The sequence below is a fragment of the Equus quagga genome, chromosome 1, assembly GCF_021613505.1.
Source record: "Equus quagga isolate Etosha38 chromosome 1, UCLA_HA_Equagga_1.0, whole genome shotgun sequence".
Lineage (NCBI taxonomy): Eukaryota > Metazoa > Chordata > Mammalia > Perissodactyla > Equidae > Equus > Equus quagga.
Genome location: NC_060267.1, coordinates 146,126,276 through 146,140,570, shown reverse-complemented (window position 1 = coordinate 146,140,570; position 14,295 = coordinate 146,126,276). Strand labels below are relative to the sequence as shown.

The window sequence follows — 14,295 nt, the reverse complement described above, 5'->3', positions numbered from 1 at the left end:
CCATATCTGAACCATTTCCCTCATGAAAATTTCTCAGCTCCCCCCATTTTGGTCAAAAGTTCGCAAAGGAGAGGATTTAACCATAAGGGCTTTAGTCTCTGATGCAGAATGATTATTGCATGTCAGTTTGATATTGGCAGAATATAGCAACATTTAAACACCTGAATATCAAACAGTGGAGGAGAACGAAATATAGGAGGGTAATGATAAATATTGTAAGAAACACTTGGGAGCTATTTTATATCCAGTTTTTTGCTCGGTGTAGATCTAATCGACAGACTACATCTGAAAGATCAGTTTAGTCAATTTTAGTGAAGTAGTTGGTTTTCTTCCCCTTGATTGATTCATCTTTTTCAAAATGTGTACCCAGGTACTGTAAAATCTATTGGCTGTTGTATAGAGTTCATTTTCTTGGCCGATATTCAAGCACACATCTATTAAGAATCATTGTAGATAATGACGTTGTGTTAGTCTAGCCTAAAATGAGTTATTTCATTTAAAGTCAATATTCCTTTTGCTTCTGAAATTATCCCAGATTTGTCCAGCGGAAGCCTTCCAGGTTGTCTCCTGTGTTCTTTTGACACAACCTAGCATTTTTTTTGAGTACTACCTTACAATCTGGCATTACAAGATGTTTCAGGTTCATCTTGTGCTCTCTTTGTTCCAGTTCTGGAGTCAGTTTCTAAGACTCCCTGGTTCCTTTTAGTGGCACATGGTGTTTAGAAACCAAGATCTAAGCACTAGAGGTGCTATTTTCAGGGTATCCAGGGTATCTTCACTTCTAGGTGCTTTCAATGGACAGAGCTAGAGAAAAATAGCAGTTTCATGGGTCCACTCGTATATGTGCGTATATCTGCATACACATGTGTGTACACGTATACACACACATATCCATACACAGGTACGTATGTGTTTAAAATCACGACTTCACCTCTAATTACAGTTAATTCCACAGTGCTTCCTCCCATTCCATGCTTATAGCTCCCTTCTCCCCCAGTCATCTGAAGAATCTTGGGATAAAATTCTACTTCTGGAAATCTCTGCATCTAGTGGCTTTTTAGTGAGCCTCAGGGTCAGTTCTCTCCATGGTGACTGGACGTCCAGTTGCGGGATTCCAGGCATTTATCAAGTGGGAGGTGTATATCCCACATGTATTATGTTCTGGAGCTTAAGAATAGCGTTTGTGGTTAAAAGTACTTGATAGAAAAAAACAAATACTTGAAATGGTCCTTTCTGGCATGGTTTTTAGGGCAGCTTTCACTGCTGTGTCTTTTAATGTATTCCGTGTTCCAGTTGCTATAACTATGTAACAAGTTGCCCCAGGACTTAGTGGTGTAAAACAAACCACTGATCAGATAGGACACAGCAGGGGCAATTTATCTCTGCTCTGTAATGTCTGGAGTCTCAGCCAGAAGACTGCGGGCCAGAAGTATCTGAAGTCTCATTCACTCACAGGTCTGGTGGTTGATGCTGGCTTTCTTTTTTTTTTTTTTAACTTTGTTTTTTCTTTTTTTGAGGAAGATTAGCCCTGAGCTAACATCTGCCACCAATCCTCCTCTTTTTGCTGAGGAAGATTGGCTCTGAGCTACCACCATGCCCATCTTCCTCTATTCTATATGTGGGACGCCTGCCACAGTGTGGCTTGAGCAGCGGTGCATGGGTCGCACCCGGGATCCGAACCGACGAACCCCTGGCTGCCAAAGCAGAATGTGTGAACTTAACCGCTGCACCACTGGGCCAGTCCCTGATACTGGCTTTCAGCTCAGACCTCAGTTCCTTTCCTGGTGGGCCTCTCCCTAAGGCTTTTCCACATCAGCTAGTTCCCTTCCCTTCCTCAGATCGCAGTAGCTGGTTTCCCCAGGGCAAGCCTCCCCAAAGGAAAAATATAATCTGCTGCAGTCTATTATATAAATTTAATTATATCTAGTGATGTCCCTTAGAAAAACACCTTGCATATTTTGGGCATGTGACTGTGTACATAACAGTTATTTACCTAGCTAAACTGTAACGTTTAAGGATAATAACATTTTCAAATTTCTGAAGTCTTTAAACATTTATGTCCCATGTACCCTTTCTCAGGAAACTCCTAGGGAACTTGCTCCCCTAATAGAAGTGTGTAATCCAAGGAAGAGGAAGGCATGGTACGTGGGAAAGGAGAGATCCAACATCCGAGAGAGGAGAAGGAAATCCCCAGGTTAATAATGGTTGAGTTTTCTAGTTACTGTTGCTGCAAAGCAAATTCCCCAAAGCTTAGCAACTTAAAACAACCCTTTATTATGCTTACAGATGCTTTGGATTTGAAATTCAGACAGGGCACAATGGGAATGGCTTGTTCCACAATGTTTGAGTCCAAAGCTGGTAAAAGCCAATGCCTAGGGCTGGCTTGAAAGTTGGGTGCTGGGATTATCTGAGGCATTCTCACTCACATGGTAGTTGATGCTGGGTGTCAGTAGACAGCTGAGGCTGTCTACCAGAGCACCTGTACGTGGCTCCTCCATGTGGCCTGGGCCTCCTTGCAGAATGGCTGCCTCAGGGTAATCAGACTGCACATGGCAGCTAAAGGTGAGTATCAGAACTTCTGAGTGAGTATTCTAGCAAGCCAGATGGAGGTTGCCTCGCTGTTTATGACCTCACCTTGGAGGTTACACGGCACTGCTTCCTCTGCGTGCTCTAGGTTACAGGTGAGTCACTAAGGTTGGCCCAGATCTCAGGGGACGATACATAGACCTCACCTCTCAATGGGAGGAGTGTCAAAGAACTTGTGGATGTATCTTAAATCTGATGCAGGGGTTGTCCTGGATTATAGTTAGCAATAAGTGTTGCAGGCAACCAGCCCAGACTGGAAGAGGTCAGAAGGCTCTAGGAGAGGTTTATTTGTGAGGGTGACTTTGATAAGAGTCTCTGATATGTCTGGACACCTTGGGAAGAGATTTGTAGAGCAGTAGAGAGAGAGTGAATTATTGATAAGTATATAGCAAGCAAAATAATTAGTTGATTGTTAACTCCAGGAAAAACAAAAATTGTATAAGAGAAAGAAAGGAATCACTTCTTGCTCAGCTGTGAATAGCATCTACATAGTAATAATAATGTAGACATTAATTACTGGTCTAACCAGTGACAGGATATAACTTCTAGTGGGAAAATGGAGGAGAGGAAGGGCATGTCACGGGGTGACTTGGATATGGGAGAAGAAAGAATATCCATATCATCCATCCATAATTAATGCCTAAAATTGAAAGAAAAAAAAGGCATGCTATTTGGAGACCTGAAAGTAAATTCCGAAATAATCAGCTAAAGGAGGAAAACGTGTTTGCCTTTGAGGAGTGGGACCTGGCAGGGGTGGGAGTGCAGGGAAGAGGGCAGGATTTCTAGTTTCAAAACCTTGTAGAACTCTTTGACTCTTTATGTGGCTGTCCAACTTTGATGAAAATAACTTTATAAAAAACCCCCAACTTTCTCCAAAAATATACTCCAGGCTTAGCTATGTAGGTATATACCGCCAAACATTCAAGCTAAGCCCTATTGTATCTGAACTTTTTCAGAGAGTAGAAAAAGAGGGAATGGATCCTGATTTTTAGGTAGTGAGTCTGCTATGGTGTGAATGTTTGTGTTGCCCACTCATTCATATGTTGAAATCCGAACCCTCAAAGATGATGGTATTAGAAGTTGGGGCCTTTGGGAGGGGCTAAGGTCCTGAGGTGGAGCCTTCAGGAATGGGATTACTGCCTTTATAAAACTCCAGAAAGATCCCTTGCCCCTTCCACCACTTGAGGACATAGTGAGGAGGCACCAGCGATGAATCAGAGGGCCCTCACCAAAACACAACCATGCTGGGGCCTTGATCTTGGATTTTCCAGCCTCCAGAACTGTGAGAAAAATCTATGTTGTTCATAAGCCACTCAGTTCATGCTATTTTGTAGAGCAGTCCAAATGGACTAAGACAGAGCCTAATGTCACCTTGACACCAAAGCCAGATGAGGAACTATGAAAATGAAAAACATAAGCCAGTCTTGCTTGAGAACACAGATACACCCGGCACTCCGCAGCCTTTTGGAGCTTCGAGAGAGCTGCCCTGTCCTGAGATAGGGAGCAGAATGCGACACAGGCTGGGAGAGCTGTGGTCTGAAGACTTTTGGTGGGAATAGAGACCTGGGCCTTGTAAGCCAGGGGGTTTATGTGTTTCATATATTTTGGTAAATTAAGAGACATTTGGAAAAAAAAGGAACATACGAGTAGCAATACTAGGTAAAAAACAGCAAACCAAATCAAGCAAGAAGAAACACACACACATACCAGGAGCAAATTGTGTGTAACCCAGGAATGCAAGGAATGTCTTCACAGCGGGCCTTGAGTTGGCAGTTGGCTGGTCTAAGCCTATCATTTTTTCCTCCAAGGCTTCCAGTGCTGCTAAGGAAAGCCAGCCCACTCCACAATCCTTATAATTATCGCAGCCCCAGACCTTGCAACCACCATAGCTACCACATGTTTCAACGCCTGAGCTCCACCTACACCACATTTCAGTTGACTGTGGGTGAAAGCCCTAGTAATTGTGATGCCACTGCATACTAGGGTCATCACACCCTACTTCCCTCCAGCTGGATTTCTTATTGCCACCTGATTGGTGAGAAAGCCAGCTCCAGAATCTCATCTGGAGTCTGCTGTTTTAGGACCCTCTGATGCCAACTTTCATAGCCTGAGTTTCCCGTAAAGCAGAGTCTGAGGTGTGAGATTATGGGCTATCACTTACAATCTAGGGAGGAGTGAGGAAAGGGGCTGGAAGAAGGGAGAGCCAGTGCAAGAATATAATATTGAGCTGACCACCATTAAGTGCAGTTGATTGTTTCGTCCTGTGAGCCTTTCCCTAAGAAGCCATATAAACTACTGGCTCTTGCCTTTTGTTGGTCAGAGGTTTGCTTTGTGTGGCTGGGAGCAAGGCTCTCTTGAGGCATGCCTCAGTGGACATGAGGAGCAGCTGCTGCCATGAACACCTGGATCTGTAATGATAGCAGGGGCTGCAGCTAGCACTGTGTTTGAGAGAACAGCAGGCTGGTAGAGGGAACAGCACATGTTCTTGCTAGGGCTTTTTGATACACATGTGCAGACCTAAAGAGACAAAACTGACTTGAGTATCCTTGCCGTATGGAAAATAATTTAATCCCTACCTCACTCCATACTCCAAACAAAATACTTTACAGGAAAGATCTCAAGGTAAAAGAAGAAAATTTTAAGAACAAAATATAGGAGATATATAAAGATTTCATAAAACTGAAGCACAAACCATAAAAGATTGATAAATTTTGTATTAAAATCTTAGAAACTGTCAAAATCTTAGAAACATCAAAAGATTATACAAGTTATAAACTTAAAGATGTTTATAACATATACCTTATCAAGAATTAATACCTGGAATATATAGAGAGCTCCTACAAATCACTAAGAAGAAGACAAAGTACACAATGGAAAAATGGTAAAAGGATATGAACAGACACAGAACTCACATAAGAGGAAACCCAAATACAAATAAACATATGAAAAGATGCTCATCCTCATTAGTAACAGAAATGAAAATTAAAACCATAACACAGGTCTCTCCATGCTTGATCTAGTTCACAGGTGAATTGGTCAATATGTTGTGCTGGCCAAAAATGGACTTAGATGTTGATTTAGGAATGCATACCTATGAATAAAAGTGTGAAACCATACTTCAAATTTATGTAGCTGTTATCTGGTGGAGGGCTGGGGTAAGGCTTCATCTATACTTTTAATGTTTTTGTCTTAACCTGGGTGGTGGAAACATGGCTTTTGTCATATTATAATTTATACATTTTTTCCCAGTGTAATATTTCACAAAAGAGAAGCAAAAGGTGTGTATATGTATCGAGCTCCTCTTCTGTGCTAGGCCTCGTGCATAGTGCTGGTGGGGGTTGGCAAGGTGTGAGTTCCAGGCCTTGCTCTTAGGAGTCTCCTAGTCTGAGGGAGAGAGAAGGGAAGGCAGGGTTTAATAGGGGCTGAATGGCTTGGGTGATGCAAAGAGGCCCAATTACAACCCTAGCATACAGGTACCCAACCACCCCTGGACTGGGCCCATGGGAAGAAGTGGCCCAAAGGGATATGTGGAGAAGAAGACAGTGAGATGGGAGGTGGGCAGAACTTTGCAGCCAGATGTCCTGGGCTCAGATCTCAACACTGTTACTTACCAGTTCAGGAGCCTTTTCGAATTTCAGTTTCTTCAGTGTAAAATAGAGATAGTTCCTACCTTTCCTGGCTGTTGCGAGGTTGAGGAGGCACACAGCAGCTGCTCAATAAACAGTAGCTGTTATTTTAAACAGGACAACAAATAGGTCAGATCTACTCCCACCTTCATGTTCACCTGGTATTTTATTTTTTCCAAAAGCAAACAAAAGTGGATAGAATAGCGTAATGAATCCCCACGTACCCATCACCCAGCTCAATGGTTACCAACATGTGGCCGAGCATTTCATTTATACCCCTACCCACTTCCCATAGTACTAGGAAATCCCAGACCTCATATCATTCATCCGTGCACGTTCTGTCTAAAAGAGCTCACCTTTGCCTTTAAACAGATGGTAATCTCGCTGCAGAACACCACCGCGACCAGCCGCTACCTGCGCGTCCTCCCGCCGTCCACTCCGTACTTTGCTCTGGGATTGGGTGAGCTCAGCGTAGCCGTTGTCTGGACGGCCTCAGAATCGTGTGTTGGGCTTGCTCCTGGTTACAGGCCATCCTGGCCCTCAACCGACTCCTGCGTCTGTGTCCTGAGCTCCAGCCCACACTTCCCTCAGCGGTCCCTGGAGGCCCCGCATGCTGTGTGGCAGCCTGCCTGCTCACCCTCCCAGTGAAGTCTCCAGTCCCCACGGCTCCTTTCTCCATCACCTCCCTCCAGGCTCTGCTTCTACCATCTCCTCACCCTGTGCGCTGTCACTGTCCTCAGTCAGGCCCTCCTCATTCCTCACTTAAACCATTGCAGTGGCTTCCCAGGCAGCCTTCCTGCTTCCATGACACGGTGTTTTTCTCAAGAGCAACTCTGGTCATGTCTCCCTGCTCTGAAATCTCAAATTGCTCTCTGCTGCCCACAAAATAAATTCTAAGCCATAGGGCCAGGCATGGTCCCCCCACTAACTGTTCCAGATCGACCATATCACCCCCCTCCCCGGGCCCTGGTATTTTTATCTGGAGTCCCTGCCCTCACAACCTGCTCCCTCGCATACCCTGGCAGTTCTGCCATCGGCACGGCCTTAGCCCAGAAGGCACTTACGCGTAGAGCCAGCTGTAGTGGGGTCCACCCATGCCCTCTGGTTGCTACAGCACTTGAGCCCAAGCCCTGGTGACTTACTGCTCCCAAGATCCTCATTTGTCCCCTGTCACATGCAGGGATGTTCCCAGGAAAAGGTGGAATGGTGGCTCCTGGAATGACCTGCCAGTACACTGTCCAGTTTTTGCCCGACTGCCTTGGGGATTTTGATGATTTTATTTTGGTGGAGACCCAGTCAGCCCACACACTCCTGATCCCCCTGCAGGCCCGGAGGCCGCCCCCAGTGCTGACGTGTGAGTATGCACTCTGCCTTCCCCGGGATTCACTTAGGATTGATGAGTCCCTATAAGGACTGCCTGCTCTCAGGGCCCCTTTGTGGCAGCGCATAGCTTGATCCTCTTGGGTGGGGGCTTCTGGGTCCTGAGGAGGGACCTGCTAGCAGCTCCCACACAGTCTTCCACAGTGTCAGGCTCCGATTGTCCTGCTTTTCAGTGGTGGCTGACTCTGAATTACACACGTCGGGGGAGGAGGCCAGCAGTCCAGTTAACCCCAGCATAGGCTTTGTAGGCTTATGGACACCCCTGAGTGGGCCTGTGCCTTACTGAGGCAGGGAAGGAGTGCCTGGAGCCCTCAGCGAGTGTCACCTCTGTGGCTGTGGGAGTGGCTTCTTTGCGAAAGCTGGCTTTGGCTCCCTCATTTACAAGCCCTTCAGCTGGAAGTTGAGACTCTGAACACCACCCCTAGAGCCATGCCAGGTGGCCCTGGCTGAGGCCTGTGTCCACAGTGGGCGCTGACTCCTGCCGCTCTAGCCGGGACTGCATAGAGTCCCATGATGCTGCTGCCATGTGCGAGCAGGGGTCAGGGCATATCCCCATTCTCCCTCTCTGCTCGGGGTGCTGGGCCAGGGCCCTGTGCCCTTCCACGGCTGCTCTGAGCTCTGGCTGGATGGCAGGAGAACAATGCCTGTGGGGCCTATTCAGAGTGATGTGTTATTTCTCTTGGCCGTCTTTTCCTGTGGCTGCAGTGTCACCAGTGTTGGACTGTGGTTACTGCCTCATTGGGGGAATGAAGATAACCAGATTCATCTGCAAAAATGTGGGCTTCAGTGTTGGGAAGTTCTGCATTATGCCTAAAAAGAGCTGGCCACCGTCAAGTTTCAGGGTGAGTGATCACAGATTGCTGCCTGGAAAAAGAGCAAATCCGTCAAAGGAAATAACGCCTGTGAGGGACTTAGTGGAGTGTGCCTATGAGTGGAAACACAAAGAAAAACAGGATTTATAACCTCTCTATCCAATTGCCACAGTTCAAATGAGAATCCGTACGTATGGAGACCAGCACTATAGTTCTAGTTATGCTTGACCCTGGGCCGGTTGTATCATTTCTCTTGTCCTTCAAGGCCTGGCTCAAATGTCACTGCATTTATCCTATCCTTCGGTCATTATTGTAGCAAGTGTTTGAATATATCAAAGGTCACAAATTGGCGGCTCTTTGGCTGAATTCTGTGGGCATGTTTATTTGGCACAGTGCTTAAAAACATTTTTTGAGCTAACATTTACAAATAGGGAGATTTCACAGAACAATCTGCATTTCCAGTCTCTCTGAAAAACTGGAAGATGTGTGGCCCCGGGCCAGGATTCGCTGTGGCCTGCTGGCTGGAGGTGGGCAGCAGGGCATGCGCACGTTATCTCCCGTTCGCCCAGCCCCACCGCACCCCCCAGCAGCCAAGCGGGGACACCACCAGTCGTCACACTCACTGGGATTTTTGTTATGGTAGAGATGTTTCTCTGTACCTGTGTCTCCAGAAAAGAAGCCCTAGATCCAGAGACACATGTTGTTCTAAGATACACGTTGTACTCATTTCTGATACCTGCCAGGGTCTTATAGGCATGGGTCTGTGGCCCTGGCATGCTAAGTGGCTTCCTGTGTAGGCACCAGGGCTGCAGCTCTCCTGAAAAGATGGCAGCTGCCCTGGACTCAGGAGCTTGTAGCCAGGAGTGGGTCAGGGACGGAGGCAGACACATAAGCTGGCCTCAGTCACACAGGGTGCTGTAGTAGGGAAAGGACTGTGCTTTGGGAGCCCACTTCCTGGGTGAGGGCTTCTCTCACAGGCCCTGCTTTGTGTTGGAAGCAGTTGTCAGTGGTATTCCTCGTACTTCCTACCGGCTGTCAGCTCTCTAGGGATGCTCTGTGACTTACTCGCCTTTGACCTTCAGAACCTCATCTGGCGCCCGGTGAAGGTTGAGTAAGTCTTGCTGAACAAAGGAACCTCAGTTTCTTCATTAATGGGGGACTGGATGATCCTTAAGATCCTTCACATTGCAAAATGGATGTTTGGAGGAGAGACGTTTGTAATCTGAGCACTAGATTTTACAATTTCTCCCACAGTGTTGTGTAATCTTCTGCTTTTCTTTAAGACTGTTGCAAGCGTCAGCTTTGTCGAGCAGCCTCCCTTTGGAATCCTGCCTTCGGTGTTTGAGCTGGCTCCAGGGCAGGCCGTGTCAGTGGAGGTAGGCATATATTCTCTCCTCCTCATGATTGGTCGTGGCTATTTCCTCAACTGCTTGCATGATTTTATTTGCCTTTGTGTTTTCATGACCCATATATCCACTCCCGTCCCGGGTCCCAGCCTTAGTGGTTTCTGTGTGGAAGCATGTTCTTGCATTTTGTGGGGTGCTGTCATTTGACTGTCTTATGATCTCTCTCGCAAAGCAAATGCAGAAGAGCCTTAGCATTTCCATCATGATCCCTGAGCATTGCTTGTCCACACCATTAGCCTGGGAGTCACCTCCACCAACATCTAGGCTGCCTTCAGGATCTTCCCTTGGTTGTTCAGTCTCTCTTGGACAAACCATGCCCCCCCCCCCCCCCCCCCCCGCAGTCTGGTACCTAGGTGATGATAGTGGCTTTGTTCTCTCTTTCCTGTTTCATCCTCAGTTATATAGTCAACAAGGTCGGCCTGCCTTAGGCCTTACTCTGAACCTCTGTAGAAGCTCACAGAGTCTCACCCCTTGGCTGCGGGCTTCTCCTTTCTTAACTGGCTCATCACACCTGCTTACTGGCCCCCAGAAAAGCCTGTGAGAAATGGTGATGTCTTCCTGCCGCTGTTGCTCCACAGTTCCCTCTGCCCTCCCTGACTCCCTGGTCCTGACTCTGCGCTGTCATGTGGTTGGGTGTGATGCTGTCGCAAGCACGCACAGCCTTCTTCACTAGCCTGTTGAGGGAGGCACTGACATTCAAGAGTGAAAGCTGTCTGGTTTCTGGAGAGCGGGATTTGGCTTGTACCAAGTCATTGGGTGTGAGAGCCAAGAGCCATAGGTTCTCAAAATCAGCTACACATTGCAATCCCCTGGGAAACTTGCAAACACACTGATGTCTGGGCCTCAGCCCTGACGTTCTGAGTTAATTGGTCTGGGATGTGGCCTGGGTGCAGGTCTTTTAAAGCTCTCCAGGTGATTGTGGTGTGCAGTGAAGTTTGGGGACCACCGCGATAAGCTTCTTTGCCATGGTGTGAAAGAGGGCTTCCTTTATCAGCTGCTTTCCAGTTTCAACTGGCTGATGAGGTCTTGTTCTGGAGTACTGGGGCAATGTTGTCTTGTTCTGTCTGTGCTGATCTGATCCCCGATAAGAACCTGGGTCTCGGGGTTGAGATCAGACCTGTTTGGGGGTGTAGCAGGGCTTTATCAGTCCTTGTCTGCTGCTGAGGGGCGAGTTGGGTCCTCTTGGTGTAGCCCAGGCCTTGTCAGAACCTTGTTGTGGCTTTAAGGAATTGGGGCTGGTTGCCTCTGACCAGGCAAGGACATCACCCTCATCCCCTCTTCCTTTGAGCCCCAAGGAAAGGAAGAGGGTAGCAGCAGGAGTCTGTGGGGAGCAGTGGGAGGTTCCCCCTTGCATTCTTTATGTATTTTGTTTATTGATTGTTTGGGATTTTGTTTGTTTTAAAATTTATACATATTTCCAGGGCCCAGCCCAGTGGCGTAGTGGTTAAGTTTGGTGCGCTCCACTTTGGTGGCCCGGGGTCACAGGTTCGGATCCCAGGTGCAGACCTACACCACTTATCAGCCACGCTGTGGCAGTGTTACACATATGAAATAGAAGATTAGCCACAGTTGTCAGCGCAGGGCGATTCTTCCTCAGCAAAAAAAAACCCCCAAACCCTGCCCCCCATATTTCAAAATAAATAAATTCATGTTTAAAAATTCAAAAGATGCAAATAGATAAACAGTGAAACGCTCCCTCTCACCCATGTCCCTCAGCCACCCAGGGGCCACAACCTTCCTGGTTCTCTGAGTGCCCTCCGAGAGAAATGCAATGCCTAAATAAGCACATACACATGTGTTTTCTTTCCTTTGTTTCCTTTTTTCCTTCACACACATAGTTGCTCACTCTATACTCTGTTGTGCACCGGGTGTTTCCCACTTACTGCTATATCTTAGAACTCATTCTCATATTTTTTTTACAGCTGCATAGTGTTCCACTGTGTGAATAAGCCATAATTTAGTTCAGCTGTCCCCTAAGGACATGAAGATTTTTTTTCCTTTTCCCTGCTATTTCAGCGAATAACTTATGCATACGTCTGTCTGTTCAACCATGAGTCTCCCCGCAGGATACAGTCCTTGAAGTGGATTTGCTGCTTTCATAATTGTGATATGCGTTGCCAAAATCCCCGCCGTGTGGATTGTACCAGTTTATACTTCCAAAAACAATATGCGAGGTTTCCTGTTTGCTCCACACTCTTGCCAATACAGTGTTATCAAACTTTAAAAAAAAACAACAAATAAGCCATTATCTTGGATGTTTTTAAACATATACAAAAATAGAATAGTTTAATGATCACCCATGTACTCATTACACAGCTTCAACATTTATCAGTTCTGGCCAACCTTAGTGCGTCCACACCCCTCCGTCTCTTCCAGCCAAACCCCACCTTGGCCCTCTAGATTATTTTGAAGAAAATCAAGATTTCATATCGTTGCCTTTATGATAGCTAACTTTCTACTCTTTGCCAGTATAAAGAGGGAAAAACTTCTGGGTGTTTTTTGTTTACATTTCTTTTATTATGAATGAGGTTAAACACGTTGCCATTTGTTTAAGTAGCCTTTGTATTTCGGTCTCTGTGAACTTTCTCTTCATACCCTTTCGACTTACTACCTGCATTACTCTGAGGTGGAGCCGAGGCTGAGACCCCTGGCCTTAGATGTAAGGTGGGAAGGGGGCAGGGAGGGGAGCAAACAGTGGAGAGCAAAGGGAAGGGTGTGTGTGTGTGAGAAGAGGAGGGTGGAAGGTGGGGGTGGAAGCACCTTAATGGGAAGTAACAGGCCCACCCTTCCCTCCCTCAGGTCTTGTTCCACCCAACAAGACTAGGAAAGGCGGAGCAGACCTTCATCATTGTGTGCGACAACTGTCAGATAAAGGAGCTGGTGACTGTAGGTGGGCATGTGTGAGCTCCCGGAGTGGGGCCGCAGAAGATACCCTGGCTCCAGAAGCTGCTGTGCTAGCATTGTTAGTGGCACAGCTGGGCCCACTCTGTGTCACGGGGTACAATGACGCAGACCTTGGTCAGACCTTGGAGACCCAAGCTACTGTGGCCTTCAGGACAGTCCCAAGGAGCCTTCTAATGAGAGATGATGGAAACCTTGGGGGGAAATCTTTCATCATTTAACTTTGAAACTCACGTTGATCTCCTTTGGGAATTGCCAGTGACCCACTCATAAATAACCAGAGGCACCCTAGGTTTCTGTAGAGTTAGAAGCAGAATCCTGCTGAATTTCCCCAAGATGTTTTCCTTCCTATCTTCCTTCCATCCATCCATCCATCCATCCATCCATCCAGTTTCACGCAGCAAGCATTAATTGAATGCCCGCTGTGTGCCAGGTTATCAAAATCATCTTCTTTTGGTCTGTGAGGGTGTGGGGACATGAATCTATGTGCTAATGGTCCCCTGTACCCTGCTTGTGTGTATTTCCTGGGGTCATGATCAAGGCCAGTTGCATGTAGATGGTGGCATGAGTCCTGTGATAGCCTTTGGCCACAGAGGCCTGATTTCAGCCCTAGTGAAACAAACTACCCTACTTTGTCAGGAATTGGGCAGCTGGTTGCTTTGGATCTGATCTATATTTCTGGTGAGAAAAGTCAGCCGGAGCCTGGAGAGCTCACAGACTTAACAGCCCAGCACTTCATACGCTTTGAGCCTGAAAACCTTCAGTCCACGGCTAGGAAACAGCTGCTTATTAGAAATGCTACGTGAGTAACTCCTGTGCAGTACCCCCAACATACCCTCTTTCCCTTCCTCACCTGGCCTTGAGTTCCCAGTGAGGCAGGAGGTTCCTTCCAAGGGCCAGGGAGGAATCTGGGCACAGAATGGAAGGATCAGATTTGTACTGTCCCTGATGGTAGCCACTAGCCACATATGTCTATTTAAGTTGAAGTCAATTAAAATTAAATAAAATTAAAAACCTCCCCAGTGGCACCAACCACATTTTAAGTACTCAGTAGCCACATGTGTAGCTAGCGGCCATCATATTGGACACAGCAGATATATGAGATTTCCGTCACCACAGGAAGTTGTATTGGACAGTGTTGCTCTAGATCATCCTGGACCATCCTTAGCCAGGAGCGTTTTCCAGAGAGGTCCTGCCCTGGCCATGAGAGGAAGCCATCCAAGTCCCAAGGTCAGACAGATTATGGCCTGTGGGTGCCGTTGTCACTGCCATTTATTTCCTGGCCATCCTCTGAGCACTGCCATTATACCAGCACAGACCTCAGGGAGCCTCCCAGTCAGGCTGCCCTGGTGACCCCAGGCCTTACACAGGCTTCTGTCACCTTGTGTGATGAGCAGTACCCATCTGCCATCCCTCCTCCCGACAGCTGCCGTCAGCAGCATATCTGGAGCCCCGCCCCTCCCACCACCATGGAGTTGTCACTGCTTCTCTTGGCAGCCAGTGTGCACATATGTTTCTGGACAGAGCTGTCCTGGGAGGCCATAACCAGAGAGGTGGAGGGCAGGGAACGTCTATGTGGCAAAC

The 14,295-nt window shown here is 47.2% G+C and overlaps 1 protein-coding gene across 7 annotated transcripts in view; it reads left to right on the top strand.

Annotated features, from left to right (window-relative positions):
- DLEC1 (DLEC1 cilia and flagella associated protein) overlaps positions 1–14,295 on the top strand; it is a 66,397-nt gene that overhangs the window by 25,129 nt on the left and 26,973 nt on the right. For all 7 annotated transcript variants that reach the window (XR_006888534.1, XM_046660459.1, XM_046660463.1 and 4 more), the window contains 6 exons: positions 6,585–6,672; positions 7,393–7,566; positions 8,298–8,434; positions 9,688–9,780; positions 12,610–12,700; positions 13,351–13,513. Coding sequence is in view for 6 of the 7 variants with exons in the window: in XM_046660459.1 (XP_046516415.1) it covers positions 6,585–6,672; positions 7,393–7,566; positions 8,298–8,434; positions 9,688–9,780; positions 12,610–12,700; positions 13,351–13,513 (746 nt within the window). In the remaining variant the exon portion in view is untranslated. The remainder of the gene's footprint in view (positions 1–6,584; positions 6,673–7,392; positions 7,567–8,297; positions 8,435–9,687; positions 9,781–12,609; positions 12,701–13,350; positions 13,514–14,295) is intronic.